The 18,984-nt window shown below is 39.5% G+C and overlaps 1 protein-coding gene and 1 long non-coding RNA gene across 3 annotated transcripts; both read right to left on the reverse strand.

Moving 5' to 3' along the window:
• Positions 1-322: 322 nt before the first annotated feature.
• On the reverse strand, positions 323-5,446 carry LOC134092889 (uncharacterized). 2 transcript variants are annotated; one of them, XR_009940264.1, is made up of 4 exons: positions 5,383-5,446; positions 4,871-5,021; positions 4,562-4,650; positions 323-392 (listed from the first exon to the last, which is right to left on the reverse strand). It is a non-coding gene; the product is annotated as an uncharacterized LOC134092889 (long non-coding RNA). The 2 variants fall into 2 exon arrangements; XR_009940263.1 differs by lacking the exon at positions 5,383-5,446 and having other exon boundaries at positions 4,871-5,249.
• A 7,157-nt stretch (positions 5,447-12,603) lies between these two features.
• On the reverse strand, positions 12,604-14,913 carry LOC134092302 (uncharacterized). The gene is made up of 2 exons (XM_062545105.1): positions 14,610-14,913; positions 12,604-14,055 (listed from the first exon to the last, which is right to left on the reverse strand). Exons 1-2 carry the CDS (start codon positions 14,785-14,787, stop codon positions 12,779-12,781), a joined length of 1,455 nt encoding a protein of 484 aa, XP_062401089.1. The 5' UTR covers positions 14,788-14,913; the 3' UTR covers positions 12,604-12,778.
• Between the last annotated feature and the right edge of the window lie 4,071 nt (positions 14,914-18,984).

Here is an 18,984-nt window from a genome sequence, read left to right on the forward strand (position 1 = left end):
AAATACTCTTAATCCAGTATTTATGATCATATCTTAATCCAGTATTTATTATATATTAATGAGTGCATTCACAATATTCTTTAAAATTAGGTGCCTTAAATGGGAAAAAAAGGGCAAACAAATACATTATCGAAAATACTGGTTTCCAGCTGGCTAACAATTCAGCCACATGAGGTAAAATGAAGTATAAACAAAAGCTCAAATAAATAACATTTCTTGTTAATCTAATACCAATGCTAATGAGGGATCGGTTTAAGGTCCTTCAGTCATAATACCATGTCTTCACTGCCAGTGTCACTGGTAGTGCGTGGTGAGTTGCTTTGGCTGGAGGAAATAGATGAATCTGCCATGTTGTTTATGACTGCTTTCAGTGATGACACCATCTGGCAGCTCTAAAACAAGGATGCAATATAAAAAGGGTCAGTATCACATTATGACACAAAGAATAAGTATCACATTGTGGGAGGAGACTGGAGCACACTGATCTTACTTGCAGTCTTTATTGGTGCAAACAATAAACTGACGTTTCGACACTACTGTATCTTCAGACACAGTAGTGTCGAAGTTTATTGTTTGCACCAATAAAGACTGCAAGTAAGATCAGTGTGCTCCAGTCTCCTCCCTAATTGATTCTCCTGAAAGTCCTACTGAGAAGCACCTGAAACAGCAGACGAACAGCAGAGTTCTTCATTTGAAGAAGTATCACATTGTGTCAGAAAATAGAACATATACAGCGAGGATAATAAGTATTTGAACCCATGCTAAAGTTGACTAAAGAATATTTTTTTTAATTGATCTTAATGCCTTTTGTAAAAAAAGGACACCAATTGTCTTTGTGAATGTAATGTATCGTAAATAAATAAATGTTCTTCCTTAAAATACAGGAGTAAGTATTTGCACCTATGTTAAATTCCCATAGAGGCAGGAAGATTTATATTTTTAAAAGCCACTTATTTCATGGATCCAGGATACTAAGCATCCTGATAAAGTCTCCTCAGCCTTTGGAATTAAAATAGCCCCAAATCACATACCCTTCACCATACCTAGAGGCGGGTATGATGTTTTTTTTCAGTTAGCCTATTAGCTGGTTTGATTTGCATTGAGCTCAATGAGCATCAAACCAGCTAATAACTGAAAAAAAAAAAAAAAAAACACCATGCCAATCTCTAGGTATGGCGAAGGGTATGTGACAGGGATGGAAATTAGCCACCCGCCACCCTGCGTGTAGTTTTGCGCGCTGGCGGGTGAAATATGTCAACACACCCGCCACTGTGGCGGGTAAGCAACTACTTCTACTTCAAGTTGTTTATTTCATCAGAATATTAGCAGTCGCCGCAGAGATAAGAACACACGCCTTGTATCAATAATCCTCAACATCGATGGACATGACGATCACAACAAACAAGAACGGAGCGCCTTAGAATGTTGGATCTCATCATTGCGTCAGAGCCTAGCCTACCATAGATATATGTCTATGTAGCCTACTCTTCCAGTTAACGTGGCCGCTAGATAGCCTACAACCATTGACTGTATACATTTACAACAAGGCTACTGGTTAATACGTTTAGGTAGGAAATACATTGGATATATATGTATAACAGATATACCAAACTCCGAGTCATGGTACCTAAGTTAAGCACCCAGCCAATTAAACATGACCAAGGAAAAAGTGAATGGGACAACTCACAATGCCATAGGCTACCACGGTAACCTACCTAAATCATAGAAGTTAACATTGCAAGACACTTATCTTGTATATATGTCTATGCTTATCTTTTTTATGACGTCAGAAATATTTCCCTTACCTTCTTTGTTTTTTTGAACATTCACGTTATTTAATGAAAACGTGTAGGCTATCCTTGAACTTTGCGTGATTTTCCTAAAACCGAATGAACGTACTTCTTAAAGTGACAGGCACTCAATTAGACCTACACACCACCCCTGTAATATCATTAAAGACAAGTGTAATCAAAATGAAGTATTCAAATTACTGAATATTTTGAGTAATTATGCATATGCTATACATTGTTAACAAAATATATAAAGTGTATGAATTCAAATATGAAATAGAAACAAGACCAGCCATTTTCTGAGCAGGGTTGAGCAGAGATTCGGATTCCCACTGCTCTGAATGATCTGTATCCAGTTTAAGGCAATAAGGTTTTGCCAGGGGCAGATTAATGTGGCCAGGGGGCCCTAGGCTATCAAGGCTACTCAAATCTTCAGTCAGAAAACAGACATTTCAAACTGCAAAGCACATTGTGAAAATATGCCTTTATGTGCTGTGTCTTCTCTCATTCTAGTCACATATTACTTGTCATTCATATTGAATGTTCCTCTGTTATGTGGAACTACACAGTGTTTAACTCCGTTTTGAGGCAGGATGTTATTGTAATTTATAGGCTATATGTTTATTATTGTATAGCTGACACCCTGACAAGTCTGGACTGCCATTTCTTCATTGTGGAAATAATGTGTTGGTCATTGAACCAAAAACACCCTGTGGTTTGGCTAATGCATTTCTTTATTTGTCTTCAATCCATAAAGGGACATGTCCAGACCAAACACACCCCATGCCATTTGATCCCACATCACAGCTACCCCCATAAGTTGGATGAGCACCCACCACATCGACGGATCTTCTAACATCAGGGGCTTTCACACGGGACAGCACTCTGCTAATTTGCTCGTCTTTCTCGCTGCTCGGTTCGGAGTTTCGTAGCCTACTGGGTGCGAGATATTGGGGGGTCGATTTTACCCCCAATATCCCTCCTGTAGAGATAGCCTACACTTATTGTCGCCTCCGTTGCAGTGTAAATCCAAGCGGTCAACGTGTCGGCTCTTGTGTGAGATGGGCGGAGATGTCAATGACACTACAACAGCCTACAGTATGTCGAACCTACCACTGGAGATTTAAAATCTGACTGATCAAAAGCAGCAATAACAGAGACAGCACATTATGACAATCTTTAAATCCACAATCACAAAGCTTCCAGTCATTTAACGTTGACTGTCTCTCAGAATGCAATCTGTGGCCATAGGCTTTCTTCGAGCGATAAAACTGTCTCATCTTCAGGAAACGTTACTCTCCTTCAATAACATGACGCACAACTTTACTTCCATTCATTTGATTAACAGCTAGACAAGGCAAGCATAAAATTAGTGGCGCTATCAGTATCATCAATAACGTCCATTGTGTCTTGAAGGCTTAAAATTCTGTCAATTTAGGGATTTTTGTTTGCAGGAGAATTTGATAGCTTTCTTTAGCTATTAGCCTTTTGTTTATGAGCCCCGGTCTCATACTTTCTTTACGACATTTTCATATTGAACTGTAACTTGAATGGCGTATATTTTGAAAAAAAATGCACCTTATGAATTCCGCCATATTTACCCAATCAGCGTCTTACTACTACTTTGAATATCTATTTTGGACCAATGGAGTTTAATGTTCATTCTCTTATGTCGATTTTAAGAAAGTCTTGTTTTGTTATGGCCAGGCTGGCACACATAGGGCCCCTAGGCTGCAGCCATATCTAGCCTATGATGATTCGCGCCTGGGTTTTGCCTATATTTTTGTAATGTAATAGACACAGTCACACTTTTTAAAAACTATTTCAGCTTGTGTAGGCCTATCAGTGCTTTCTTATTGAACACAATACCGCGATAATACCAAAAACCGTGATAATTTTGCTCACTATAACCGTGGGGTTAAATTTTCATACCGTTAGATCTCTACTTGGCAGTATAATGTATGGAACGGTTGAATATATATTGGCTGGTAAAAATGTTGAGTGGCTGGTAGATTTTAAAATCTACCTGCCACAGTGGCAGGTGGACAAAAAAGTTAATTTCCATCCCTGGTATGTGATGATGAGGGGCTATTTTAATTTCGTACGTCATGGTTGAGGTCTGGACTCTGTGCAGGCCGGTTAAGTTAATCCACACCAAATTCTATCATCCATGTCTTTATGGACCTTATTTTGCACACTGATGCACAGTCATGTTGGAAAAGAAAGAGATGGACAATTCCATGCTCCCAACTTTGTGAGAACAGTTTTGGGGATTGCACAAAGCAATATCCGCAAAGACATGGATGACAGAGTTTAGTGTTGACTGGCCTGCACAGTCCTGACCTCAACCCAATAAAACACCTTTGGGATGAATTAGAGCAGAGACTGAGGGCCCGTCTCCTCGTCCAACATCAATGTGTAACCTCACCAATGCGCAACCTCACCAATGCGCTTCTGGAAGAATGGTCAAAAATGCCCATAAACACACTCCTAAACCTTGTAGAAAGCCTTCTCAGAAGACTTGAAGTTGCTATAGCTGCAAAGGGTGGACCAACATCATATTAAACCCTATGAATTAAGAATGGGATGTCTATTGACATCACTATACTTTGGGCAATATAGTACACACCGATGCAAGCTCCGTAGTGCTTCATCAGTGAAAAATACTGTCCGTCTCCACAGCTTATTTTATGTGTTTTCATGCAGAAAAAAAGTCTGAGGTCAATTTTTGCCGAACTTAGACTGTTTTTTGGATATTCATTTGCACTTACCAGGTATTCCTTTATGAGTTTATCGGGGTCTTCAAGTACACAACAAGTGCTTTCAGGTGGCAAACTCTCAACGAGCCAATGATAGGATTCTGCAAAACAGGGAAATATAACTGAACACTACTTTACTTACACTTACAAATTTAGCATCTTAATGTTTACAATGCCTTTCTGTGAAACCCTCCAACGTTAATTTGGATTGGATTTTTTGGAACACATTCATTTTTAGTTGGCAGGTGCATGGTACGGCCTGTAGCTCATGGCCTAATATTGGTTTTCAAAGTGGGAGGCACAAAACAACTTCTCACTAACCCAATCAATGGCAGCCATGATCTCCTTGATCTTATGTCCTGTTTTTCCTCCCTTCCTATGGCACTCAGCAGACAGCCTGGAGCAGATGATGTGCGACTGAAGTCCAAGTTTATGCCAGAACTTGACAACGCCTGTGAAATTCTGCACATATCTTGAATCATACGAGGGTAGAGGAGACAGAAAGAATGTACAAAACAACCTAGAAAGAATAACAACTAGCATACAGAAAATATTGATCTGTGTCATGGTATGTCTTGAATACAATAGTTAAGTGTGTTCTCAAATTCAAACAAATTGTGAATACAAATAACATTCCTTTAAAAACAGCCCTTAAACATGCAATGTACATTTTTGTGACTCAAACGACAGTTTAATGTAGTCAGACTAACAGGTTTTTGGACTGTTTTGTTGGCATGATATCTGCTTCAGTGACTATGAAGAGCATTCCATGCTTTTAATGAGAATATGCACATAGGTATGGGTGTCTACAACCAAAGTAATCATGAGCTAACCTGATGCTTCTGTAAGAGAGACCTCAATGACACTGATGTCTTGCACTCTGCACTGCCACATCTGTGGAGAAAGAAAGCATATCAAACTCAACAAATTTACACCATGTAAAACTATAATAGTATTAGATTACTGAATCATTTTAGAACTATGAAGAAAACATTTAATTACATTGAGGCCTTATTAATTAACAAATCACTCAAACATTTAGAGTAGGCAGCCTCTACCATGATCATGAAAAACGTATAATTACTTAATTACCCACAATTTGGTTGTAAACAAATCTTTTCAATGGCAAACTGCAATTTGCTTTACTCGTTTAACTGATATGTAAGTCGAATGAGAGCCAATAGCCTACAATAATGCTGAGCACCTCATACAAAAATAATGAGAAGTCTAATGGTTGTGTAAGTTACAGAGACTAGGCAAGGTGGTGTAGTTTGCTACACGAACATTAAAATAATTCAAATGTTTCTGGACGAACTTTAGTGTCTATACCAATGCAAATTGTTCATGACACACAAGGACAATTTGGTCAAACAGACTGGCCGTACCTACGTTTAGACATTACACTTTTCAGATAATAATCAAACTACTATTATTCTAAGCCATAAACCTAGGCTGCGTTTGTGCGGGGCTAGTGGCTACCTTATGTTAGCCGACCGTTAACTGCTAGCATAAAACAGTAAACACGTGAAGTCATCCTGACCAGGGGGGTATTTCACAAAACCAAGATAGGGGATTTAGACAGGCTTACTGGGTTATCCTGGATGAACATAGCCTTGACTTGGTTTCACAGAAGAGATCACATATAAGTTACCATGGGAATTTATACTTGGAAGCTAGCCTGCTCCCGACCAGGCTAACAGCCAAGCTAAGTTAATTCTAATGGTAATTACAATATCTGATTGGTTCTGCTAGCTGTCAGTCAAATCAGACCTCCATGCGATTTTTTCAAAGAGCTGTATTCCATTTATATATTATTTGCCACTTGTATTTACTCGCAAAACACAGCAAAATGGCTGCCTATACCATATGGGTGTCATTTAAATTATGGTGGCCTTATAATACTCGTTGTTTGCTTCTTTTTTGACGGACGTTTGATGAATAGCCTACTGTAGTAGCCTAGTTGGTTGGAAGTGGAGGGGACATTTTTCGAAGGTGTTTTCAACTAATTCGGCCTTTAAGACAAATTAAGATAATATAGGACATACTTTGTGCATCTTTGCGGTGGCAAAGAGCTTTCTTAATGACGTTGCGTGCTGAGACAAGGAAGCTCTCACACGTGGGTGCATACGTAAATTTGCATTCAGTTGATCTGCCACACCTACTCCCGCTATGTAACAGAAATACTCATGATTCCCATCCAAAAAAGTACAACTTTACCTCGTTGTTAGTCTATATCAAAAGCGGTTGTTCACTTTGTGTGCAAGACGCTATTTTTCGCGTCTTTTTTATTCCAACCGTGAGTTATTTGGGGGAGAAACGAGAACGCGCACACATACCGAATAACTTACACCTGGCTTGACCTAGCCGCCTCAACTCATCTGCGCTCAGCATTAGTGAAACGTGTTTTGCATGTTTACTTTGACCAGGCTTGGTCAACCGCGTGTGTCGTCACTTATCTTGGATCTACTTACTCTGGTTTTGTGAAATAGGCCCCTGGGGCCCGTTGCACAAAAGCAGAATTAAGACATCCGGGATAAGTTACTGAGCCGCGATCACTGAATCCTAAACAAGAGCATACCGGCTGAATTGGTTGCACAAAGACCAATCCAGGATGAGCAGACACGGATTCATCAAGCCAGGTGTAAGTTATCCGGTGTATGTGCGCGTTCTCGTTTCTCCCCCAATAACTCGCGGTTGGAATAAAAAAGACGCGAAAAATAGCGTCTTGCACACAAAGTAAACAACCGCTTTTGATATAGACTAACAACGAGGTAAAGTTTTACTTTTTTTGGATGGGGGATCATGATTATTTCTGTTACATAGAGAGCCGAAGTCACGCCCTTCTACTTCCGGTCTATGGGACCTATTTTACGATTTTTTATGCATGGGAGTCAATGGAGAGATAACAATTATTTTTTGGTCCCGTTCGAGTTGGACCGTGCATTTCACATATGATGTGTGGGAATTTAAAAGATAATTTTTCACATTAATAAAGTTCTGTTTTTCATTAGACTTTAAAAGTTATCTAAGTTTTGTGCGAATCCGTTCAGTGGACTACATTTCTCGTCTCAAACGATGCACGTCACCAACTGAGCCACCAACTATGCAAACGAGAGGCTGGCTAGTTAGCTAGCTATTATGCTAGTTAACGGTTACATCTTGCTGCCAGCTAAGTCACTTAACAGTAGTGTTTGTACAGTCTATGAATGAAATACAACTTATCTGATGTGTTTAATCCTCTGACTCATGATATTTTCATCGGCAAGGGGGAAGCTCAAATAAGACCTGTTGCTGGCGCCCGTGGCTGTGAATTGGTCTAACGTCACTAACGCGACTGATGTGTTTGTAGTCATTGGAAACACGATCTCTCACAATGTTGTAATTCACTAGTTACGACATACTTTTCAAATGTCTTTACATGAAAAATTGTCATTAAAATTGACAAACATCATATGGGTAATTCAAGGCACAAGACAATCGGGACCAGAAAATAATTTATATTTCTCCATTGACTGCCATTGAAAAAAAATCCAAAGATAGGTCCCATGGAGGCAATCGGAAGGGGCGGGACTTCAGCTCTCCCATCCCACTCACGTGACCTTCGCACAAGCGGCCGCCATGTTGGACATGTAAATTGAGTTAATTTGCCTATGCTACTGCTGTTTGAATGAATTAAAAAAACTAAAATTAGAAACGAGAACGGAGCCAAAGAAAATGCAAAAGTCGCCTTCGCTGTCCAGCGATGTGGGTCATTTACAGGGTGAGCAGAGGGAGAGGTATTTACAAAAATTGAAATTAGCGGGAATAGAAAACGACGTTTACCTGCTTCCATCAGGATTGTTCACCGATGTTAGGAAGATCGCGATCTCATCATTGCCAGACTTCACCCCTCACGATCTTTATCAGTATGTTATTAACAATCCTTCGCCATACACAGGTAGTGATCTGAAAGCTTTCAAAAGTTTGGATGCCTACAAATACTTCGTGTCAGGCTGGGTAACATGCCTACAACAGTGGATCGTCCCTGGAGCCGGTGGTCGCCATTTAATTACTGCCAAGGTTTGTTTACATTTTCATGTAATGTCGGTCATCAGGATCAGGATAAACAATATGTTATGAACGGTCATTGAAATAACTGCTTAATCCGTTGAGAAATGGCGCCTGTCATAAATTTGCTGCTACCTGAACCAAGCATTAGCCTACTGTAGGGTCGCTGTCTGTGTTAGCCTTCTGAAGGGTCTGTGTCTGTGTTAGCCTACTGAAGGGTCGGTGTCTGTGTTAGCCTACAGGTCGGGAACGTAGGCTGCATGTGGCACGCTGACACTAATTAGAACAAATCGAACATCGTTCGTTTAACCATGTTCGATTCCACTTATGCATGTGAGAAATCCTACTATTCAGTTCAGACTAGAGCTTAATTAGTCCTCTTGTGTTTGTTCTCCAAAGCTTTGCCCGCTGACGTGCGATTGATCTTGAACGCAAACACATAGGTATGCCAGACATCTCTATCACTTATTAAACAAGACAAACTTGCGCTCACGAAGCAAAAGATCAAAGCCTCAATGCTCGCATAAAACGTCACCTCACTGAATATGAGGCAGTCTTCAAGGCCATCAGCAAGTCCATGCTGCACCAGATTGGACCTGATGTTCAGTTTCGCAAATTACATGTCAAAGATATGTTGATAACGTTATTGTATTTAGCCTGTCATTCCCATTTACATATTAAGTTAATTGTAACATTAACCTACTTTTAATATAGAAAATGTATGAAAGTAAGTTAAATATCCAAACTTCTTATTGTAACCATCTTTATGTGGCTCTTCTGAAATGTAAATAAATAATTTAGTAAAAGTGGCTCTCTAGGCAAAAAAGGTTCCCGACCCCTGTGTTAGTACTAGCTAATGCCATTGTAGTGTGAAGACTATTGTAGCAATATTATGTTCAGTCATTTGGATGACTATAACAATGTTACAATGGTGGATCGGTGAGCACTATGAAGCTACAGTTACAACAACATTCATGTTACAGGTTCATCACTCCTGCGCTCTCTCTGTCGAGCCGCTGAAACCATGGGCTGTTATCCAACAAGACGGCACCGTTGTGTGTGGCCACTGTACGTGCAAGGCTGGGCTGGGTGAAGTGTGTTCGCACGTCACAGCCATGCTTTATGCCCTCGATGCAGCTGTATGTCATGTCCGGGAAAAAAGCTGTACTGATGGACCTAGGCAGTGGGGACAGCAGGGCTCCGTCACGACAGGCAAGGGCTTGTTTGCTCCAGGGGCAGAGATTGACTTCACAAACCCAGCGAAGAAACGAGATGGCCAGCCATCGCAAGGGGGAAAGGTGGCGAAGAGGAAACGCACTGTACCACCCGTTACAGCTGAGGAGACTAAACTCTTCTATGAAACCCTGAAGAACACTGGTGTCAAGCCCGCATTACTATCCGTACTGCCAGGGTACTGTAAAGACTACATTCCTAAACAGATTGCCCTTGGTCTACCGAAGCCATTGACAGAGCTCTTCTACAAGGCAGAACACAGGAAACTTTCACACCCTGACCTAATGGCTGAATGTGAGAAGGCATTCTCTTCACTGACCATTACGCAGGAGCAGGTAAAGTGAACTCATACCTGAAATATGTTAGAATCAATTGTGAATCAATTATGAATTGTATGTCTCATTAAGTACCACTTGACACTCCACTTTAACAGTTGTAGAGTTCCGCAGAAATGTTGTTGACCATACAAATTACCATACAGTTACTGGTGAAAATAACATTTGGGTCTTTCCAGCTGTGATCTCTGGGTCTTTGTTTAGAGATTTTTTGAGAAAAAACAGTAGAGATCTGAAATTTTGAATATCTATTGGGTGTATTACTATTTTTTATCAGACAAATCAAAGGGGTCAAGTGAATGACTAATTTGTCATGCACTTGAACTCATCATTCAAGAATGCTTTTATTTACATGTTGTCTAGATCATTGTATGCACCAACGGCATGTATTCTGTTTTAACAATCATCATACAATGCTTTTGTTTTCTTTTCTAACAGGCAGAGCACATTGAGCGGGAGACCCGACTGCAGGCGAAGTCTAAGCTGTGGTTTTCTATGAGGGAGGGCAGGATCACAGCTTCCGTGTTCAAGGACTCAGTACGGACCAGTCCTGCGAGTCCTGCTAAGAACCTCATACGGCAGATCTGCTATCCACAAACTAAACAATTTTCGACTGAAGCAACACGGTATGCATAACTAACAGTTTACTGCAACGTTGTACACAAAGCCAAAGCTGTTTATATGCCATTTGTGTCTCTCTGAGCCAATAAGTAAAACAAGATGATGATACATCAATATAAGATAATGAGACATTGCATTACAAAATGGTTTATTAAGACACATAAGAATATTTCAAGCAGATTGTTAAGCGATCTTGTGTTGCCATCAGCCTAACTATAGTAGGGAAGAAGCTGTTAATAGTCTGGCTTTTTGGTGGTTATACTGTATGCATTCTTTGTTATTACATATGCATTTCAGGTGGGGATGTGACAATGAGGAGCGAGCAAGACAGTGCTACGTGGAGCTGCAAGGCAAGGTGCATGCAAACATCAAGGTGGAGCAGTCGGGGCTTCAGATCAACCCTGCTTATCCGTTCCTGGGGGCATCTCCTGATGGCCTTGTTTCCTGCTCTTGCTGTGGCAACGGGTTGCTTGAAGTGAAATGTCCTTTCAGCGGCAAGGACGTTGGATTCCAGGCAGCTGCAGAGAAGAGGGACTTCTGCCTGGAATTCAGTAATGGCGTCTTCAAACTGCGGACAGACCACAGGTACTACTACCAGGTTCAGGCTCAGTTGTTCGTCACAGGCTATGCGCATTGTGACTTCGTAGTTTGGTGCACTAAGGGGGGAAATCAGGAGCTCTTCATTGAGCGCATTGCCACAGACCACCAATTTTTCAGCTCTGCCCTAGCTGCTGCCACCACCTTTTATAAACAGGTAATTCTTCCCGAGTTGTTGGCAAAGACATTTACAAGTCCACAGTTCCTGGCCCCTCCACAAACAACTACGACACAAGCTGAACCTGCATGGTGCTACTGCAAAGCAACAGTGCAGACTACCGACATCATGCTTACGTGCCAGTCTGAGCAGTGCCAGATCAAACGGTTTCACCTGAAATGTCTTGGCTTGAAAAATGTCCCCAAGAGGAAATGGCTATGTCACAACTGCAGAGTCTTGGCACCAGTTGGCAAGACAGCGTAACAACGTCTATCTATGGTGTGTGTGTGTGTGTATGCCTTTTCATCCCTCAAATGTGTTGTACATATCCTTTTTAAATGTCTGCACTGGTAGCTTGTTTGATATCCAAGCATAGCATTAGCCAATTGATAGTCTATCCACACTGGTAGCTTGAAGCGCATTGATATTCTATCTACACTGGTAGCTTGCTTGGTATATCTAAGCATTACTGATAGTCGATCCACACTGGTAGCTTGTTTGGTATCCAAGCATAGCATTACTGATAGTCTATCCACACTGGTAGCTTGAAGCGTATTGATATTCTATCCACACTGGTAGCTTGCTTGATATGCCTAAGCATTACTGTTAGTCCATCCACACTGGTAGCTTGTTTGGTATCCAAGCATAGCATTACTGATAGTCTATCCACACTGGTAGCTTGAAGCGTATTGATATTCTATCCACACTGGAAGCTTGTTCGCTATATAAGCCTACTGTTACTTGTTCGGTATATAAGCATTACTGTTAGTTCAGCGTAACAACATCTGTGGTCACTGTTGTATATACATACTGTTGTGTGTGTATCCCTTTTCATCCCTCAAATGTGTTGAACATATCCTTTTTAAATGTCTGCACTTAAGTGAATTGTTTTCAGTCACATTGAATATGTATATTACAAATTGTATAGTATAAACTGTACTTCTAAATAGTTACAATAAAAGACATTCTATTCCATCTATGCACTGAGAACATACTTGTTTGCATGTTTGCATTCCCAGTATGCATTTTAAATATTACATAAGACAAATAGTTGTACAAGCCAATGTACATGGATTTATTTTTCACAAACCTACAGGTAAAGAGAGTCTCGTGCCCTGTAAAAAAATGCATGTAAAAAAAGCAAATACAAAATTTACTGTCATGTAATTCATTTACAGTCATGTACATATTTACACAATCAGGTGATATTTGCAGTGAGAATTTCAGATGTGACAGATCTCAGTCAAAAGGAATGACAGAAGGACAGATGTTAGTTAGAGCACAGGCAACCCTTACTATTTTGTCAAGAGTAGTTAACTCAGAATTCTCAGTGTTATACAGTAGCGATATTGGTACAGGACCCTGTAACATAGTATATTTTAACCTTGCGAGCCCAATAACCCGTTCTACGTGAATGCGTACAGATGCTAACTTCCGAGTATCCTCCAACTCCACAGGACTCAGCTGCTTTTTACCTCTGGTGAATGCAGGAATTTCTACTCTGGCACAATAAAGGCCTACTTGATCTTGAATTGTAAAACCTCTGTCCGCTAAGACAAGATCACCAGGTAATAAGTTGTCTAAAAAGCCACTATTTGCTGTAATAAAGTTATCTGTTGCTCTTCCTCCCCATCCCCTTGAAATAAATGATATCACACCCTGTGGAGTAATTCCAATCAAATATTTCATTGTGTTATGAGCTTTATACTTTGAGTATGTTTGACATTTGGCTTTCAGATCTGTAGGTGTCTCCATAAAGATTTCAAAGCAATCAATAATACAGATGCAGTCAGGAAAATGTTTCCTGAAACACATAGGTAGTGATGTCCTTACATCTCCTCGTTCAGGCCAAATCACACACGCTGGGACCACATTTTCATCAAAAATGGAAAGTACATTTTCAAACACTCGTGAAACTGTTGAACTACTCACATTAAACAGATAGCCTAGGAACTGCATTGTTAGATTCATCCGTAATCGCATACAGGTCAACAACACTTGCTGAAAACATGACATGGACGGGGTATCTTTCAACTGCAGCCTTACCATACTTAAGATGGAAAACAGAAGAGTAAAACTTGGTAAACCAGTCAAACATCTCACTTTCTCATCATTGTTCCGAAATGATTCTTCTGACAGCATATCACAAGAAACCAGCTTTAACTTCAAGTCAGCATTGTCAGCACGCAGATTCTGACACTCTATCTCCAAGGCAGTCATGTCAGTCATAGTGAGATCAGTTTGACAACACACACTAATGTGATCTGCATCGACAGATGCATCTGCATCGACATCATGACCAACGTCCAGGTTCACCTGTTCATTACAGTCTGACAGCCCCAACAAAGTATGAGCCACATTGATCCTGACCTCAGCCTCTCTTTTCTTTCTCTTAAGATCCTGACGTTGGTGAAACTTTTCAAGGCTGGCTCCTACCCGTCGTTTTTGTGGAGACGTCAGATACTTGAACACACTGGGCACGTAGTCTGGAGACAAGGGATTGTTGCTCTTCTTGCCTGAAATGACAGATCGTAACATTAGCAAAGACATGCGTGCAGTTTATGGCACAGAGCCTTCCGGTTCTCGTGGAATCACTCCCTGACATCTAGCTTCTACAATGACTGCATAGATTGCGCCAATAACGCCTAACACACATTTAAGCATCGGTCATAAAGACGTGAAACTCCTTGTTTTGGCGAGTGTGTTCATTGATAAGCTCACACTGCCCTGACGCCGATGTCTTAACGTTTCAGCACTGTTTACCGACTCCTGAACTCACTATTTGACATTACTTTCTCCAACAGTTGTTACAGACTACAGGGAACGGCATACATTTAAGAGACAAATATATATTTATGTTATTTTAAACGCAGACTTGTACGCCATTACGTCTGATCTGTTCTTCAGTCTACCAACGCAAATGAACACAGGTTAGCTAGCATTAGCTAATAGGTACTACACAACAGATAGGTTAAAATGGGTTCTTTTTATCACATCTGGTTACACAATGCCCGCTATAAAACGTTAGAGGTAATGTTGAGCCTTTTCTGGCTAATTTTATTCGTCTTACCTCCAACAAAGTGGTCGCTACACAAGCGTTGGTATGTGGAGGGTTCCCAATCTTTCCTGTTAATGGCCGCGATCCATCTTCTCCTTCGGTCAGCATCTCTTGGGATCCGATAAAAAGATATATCTTCCCTCGTGTGTTGATTGTTACTACATCCAGGTGCGCAGCAATATAAGGGCATGATGGACGTTTGTTTTTTTTAAGTAAAGTTTCGATGTTTTACTATTAATAGTACTGCTCCTGGATGTTAGCTGTGGTAGACTATTGGTAGACTACTGGTAGTCCATGTCCAAAATGGCGCTTACGTTTTCTCTGACGTAACGTGGGAGGGGACAATAGCGGGAGTAGGTGTGGCAGATCAACTGAATGCAAATTTACGTATGCACCCACGTGTGTGAGAGCTTCCTTGTCTCGGCACGCAACGTCATTAAGAAGCGCTTTGCCACCGCAAAGATGCACAAAGTATCTTGATTTGTCTTAAAAGCCGAATTAGTTCAAAACACCTTCGAAAAATGTCCCCTCCACTTCCAATCAACTACTACAGCAGCCTATTCATCAAACATCTGTCAAAAAAGAAGCAAACAACGAGTAGGCTATGTTATTAATTATAAGGCCACCATAATTTAAATGACATCCATATGGTACGCTATTAGGCAGACATTCTGCTGTGTTTTGCGAGTAAATGCATGTTGCAAATAATATATAAATGGAATCTACAGCTCTTTAAAAAAAATCACGTGGAGGTCTCATTTGAATGACAGCTAGCTGAACCAATCAGATAATGTAATTACCATTAGAATCAACTTATCTTGGCTGTGAGCCTGGTCAGGAGCAGGCTAGCTCCACAGAATAAATCGCCATGGTAACTTATACCATAACATATCCTGCTGCCCCCTATCCCGCTTTTGTGCAACTGGATCACGGATAAATTGAGCCAGGATAACCAAGATATCCCGGGTTAATCCCTTATCCTAGTTTTGTGCAATAGGCCCCTGCTGAATGATTATTTAAGTTGGTGTTATGCTAAACTCCCTAAAATTACCCCAAACTCAAAATAAGAACACTGTGTGAATAGCAAATACATACCTGACAATCCACGAGTGAGGAACAGAGGCAGACCTGCCGCAGCCAGAGAAATAATGTTTTGAAACTAGAAATGCAATTCCAAGGAATTACCAGTGCATGAAAATGCAAAAATAGATAGATAATGTAGATATGGTTACTAAGGTGTAGCTAGGGTAAACATGGTGGTTGCATAGTTTACAGAGAGTTGATAGTGTGAAGGTAGACAGTTTAAAGCTGAAACATTCCCAGTTCTAACTTAACTAATGATTACTATTCATGTTAAAATGTTAACTATGGTAACAATGATAACCAGGTTGATTGGTTAACTTAGCTACTGATTTCATGCAGTAATGGTAAAAATGTTAACTATGCTAACTATGCTCACAGTGTTAACCAGGTTGATTAGCTAACTTAGCTAATGATTTCTAGCAGTTATGCTAAACATGCTAACTATGCTAGCAATGCTAACTATGGTAACAATGCTAACTTAAACTAACAATGCTAACCAGGTTGATTAGCTAACTTAACTGATGATTTCTAGCAATAATGCTAAAAATGCTAACAATGCTAAAATTGTTAACAATGCTAACCATGTTGATTAGCTAACTTAGTTGATGTTTTTTGCAGTTATGCTAAAAATGCTAACTATGTTAACTATGCTAACCATGCTAACTTGCTAGTGAGGACTTTTATTTTGAAACATTTGTTGCTAGGGTATCCATGGTGGCCACTATCAGGAAACAAGAAGTTACTGCAGTATAATCATGTTGGTTGCTATGGAAATGGTCATAAACACTTAATTTTAATGGTTGATATATTGGTTGCTAGGTACATGGAGTTTTCGTGTAGTTGACTGGAGGCATAGTTCTAGTTGATAACTGACAGTTGGAATGGTTGAACAGTTAAATAGTTGAGTAGTTACAATGGTTAAATGATTTAATAGTGTATTATTGCAGTGAGGACCTTTATTTTGAAACAGTTGTGGACAAAGGAAGTAGTGAAACAGGATCTGTAGTCTTAATGAGATTGTATACTTAAAGCCTGAGACAGAAGGTGCCTCTCATATAGTGTTTACGCGTCCTCTCTCGCTCCTCGATCCTCACTGATCTTTCTTTATGTAGATCATTGAGGATCGAGGAGCGAGGGAGGGCATATAAACGCTGCTTGAGAGGCACCCACAGTAAATACTTTAAAAGTTGTATGTAGATAGTCTAATTAATGTTGATAGATAGAATGTTTAATGGATGTTGATAGGCAGATTGTTTAATAGATATTGATTGACAGTTTAATGGGTGGATGAGTGAATGGTCTGAAGAAGATGAATGGATAGAAAGTTGGATGGAATGTGCCTTATATTCTTGTAGAATGGAGAGACACAGCTCTCTACTGAGAGAGTAGTGGATACAGATACAGGTGTAATCAATTTAACTGGCTAGTCTTAAGAGAGCCAGGCCTGAGACAGAGTAGATTGTTTCAAAGTTGAATGTAGATCGTCTAATTGATGTTGATAGGCAGACTGTTTAGAATGGGTGGATGAGTGAATGGTTTGAAGAAGATGAATGGATAGAAAGTTGGATGGAATTAGGAAGACTTATGTTGATACCGTTGATACAGGGGAACAGAAAGTGTAGTCTCAAGAGAGCCAGTTTAAAGCCTGAGAGAGAGAGAGAGCTGCTGCACCTGGACTGGCCACCTGGCGTAACATTCTAATTGCTGCCGTGATGTCATAATGAGCAATGTTAAGTCTATGGGGAAATGTTTAATAGTTTTTAATTTACAGTTCAAAAAGTATAAAAGTTACAAAGTTGAAAAATATATTGCACAGGTCTCCTTAGTAAGACCTACGTAACAAAGTTTGAATCAAGTTTCTACGTTAAACGGTTCAAGCTGAATTGCGAGCGTTAGAAGAAGTTGGAATAATAAGAAACCTAGGAAGAACAGTACAGTGCATTTTCATGCACTGTAATAATGCTCCTACGGCGACCATTGACGGACACATTTCCTCCAAACACCTAATCGAATGCGTTTCGCACAACTGACTCCATTTCACCTAAAAACCTACTTTTATTATGTAAATCCTACGAAAAATGATTCAGTGAGATGAGCAATAGTGAGATTAATTTTTTTTGAGAGTGAGTAGGCTACTGCCAAGTCCTGAGATTCTGATACTGAATTGACATGTAAATACAATATCTGAACAAAGAACTATGTTCTTCACCTGTTAGGCTACATAAAGTGCTGAACAAATGTTACTAAATAATAATAAATACACAATAATAATAAAGTATGCCTAAAACGTATGCCTATAAAATCCCAGGTTGAATATAAGTGCTCTTAAATGTACTAAAAAGGTTTTAGAAAATTTGCAAAATCTACTGTACTAATAGATATGTACTATAACTAGAAAGTACACTGTCAGTAGAATATAACAAAAATGTACTGGAAAAAAAGTATATTTTATACTGCCTTTAAAAATATGCTAACATTTTAGCACACTTAGAGCAACATTTTATCATATTTTTTAAAACATATTTATTCATCACTTACTAAAAGTTGAACTTAATTGTATTTTTTAAAAGTATACTTTTTAGTTTAAAGAAAAGTATACTTTTGAAAAATGAAATTAAATGCAACTATAAGTAAGTGTTGAATAAATAGGTTTATATAAATATGCTAAAATGTAACTTTAAGTATGCTTACAATTTAGCATATTTTTTAAAGGCAGTATAAAATATATTTAAATTTCACTCTACTGATAGTGTACTTCAGAATTCCATACTTAAGTACAGTATAGGTATGTACTAAGGAAATACAAATGTATTTCAATTACACTACTTTGAATTCCAAACACGTTTTTAGTATATTTAAGTATACTTCTTTTCGACCTGGGTACATTGACCCAAAATGTGAATTGTTTTTTTTTTCGCGTGGAATTTGTTCTTTCAATTCAAGCAGACAAAAACGCAATATTAACACAAAACACAACGCACCCAGTGTGCTGAAGCCACATGCAAAACACAGAATGTAAAAACAACAAAACAACAGAAAAAAGATACCTCTCACTGCAACAGTAGTCTCCTGCATGCCCTCAGAAGTCTAATGGCTTGACACGACTTAGAAAAAAAGATTCATGCATTTATTTCTAGTAGGGTTGACTACAGTAATGGGCTTTTTGCATGCCTTCCTCAAAAGACAATTAAGTAGCTCCAAGTGGTACAAAATACAGCATCGAGGGTCCTTATAAGAACCAAAAGGACAGACCCTATCACTATTAACACTGTGCACTGGCTCCCAGTAACTCATAGAATTGATT

Source organism: Sardina pilchardus, chromosome 9 (assembly GCF_963854185.1).
Source record: "Sardina pilchardus chromosome 9, fSarPil1.1, whole genome shotgun sequence".
NCBI lineage: Eukaryota > Metazoa > Chordata > Actinopteri > Clupeiformes > Clupeidae > Sardina > Sardina pilchardus.

Bases quoted from the DNA above. Each gene is read 5' to 3' on its own strand.
- LOC134092302 (XM_062545105.1), bottom strand. From the start codon at position 14,787: ATGCCCTTATATTGCTGCGCACCTGGATGTAGTAACAATCAACACACG. The intron at 14,056-14,609 runs GTAAGACGAATA...CTGTCATTTCAG, and splicing joins TAGCGACCACTTTGTTGGAG to GCAAGAAGAGCAACAATCCC.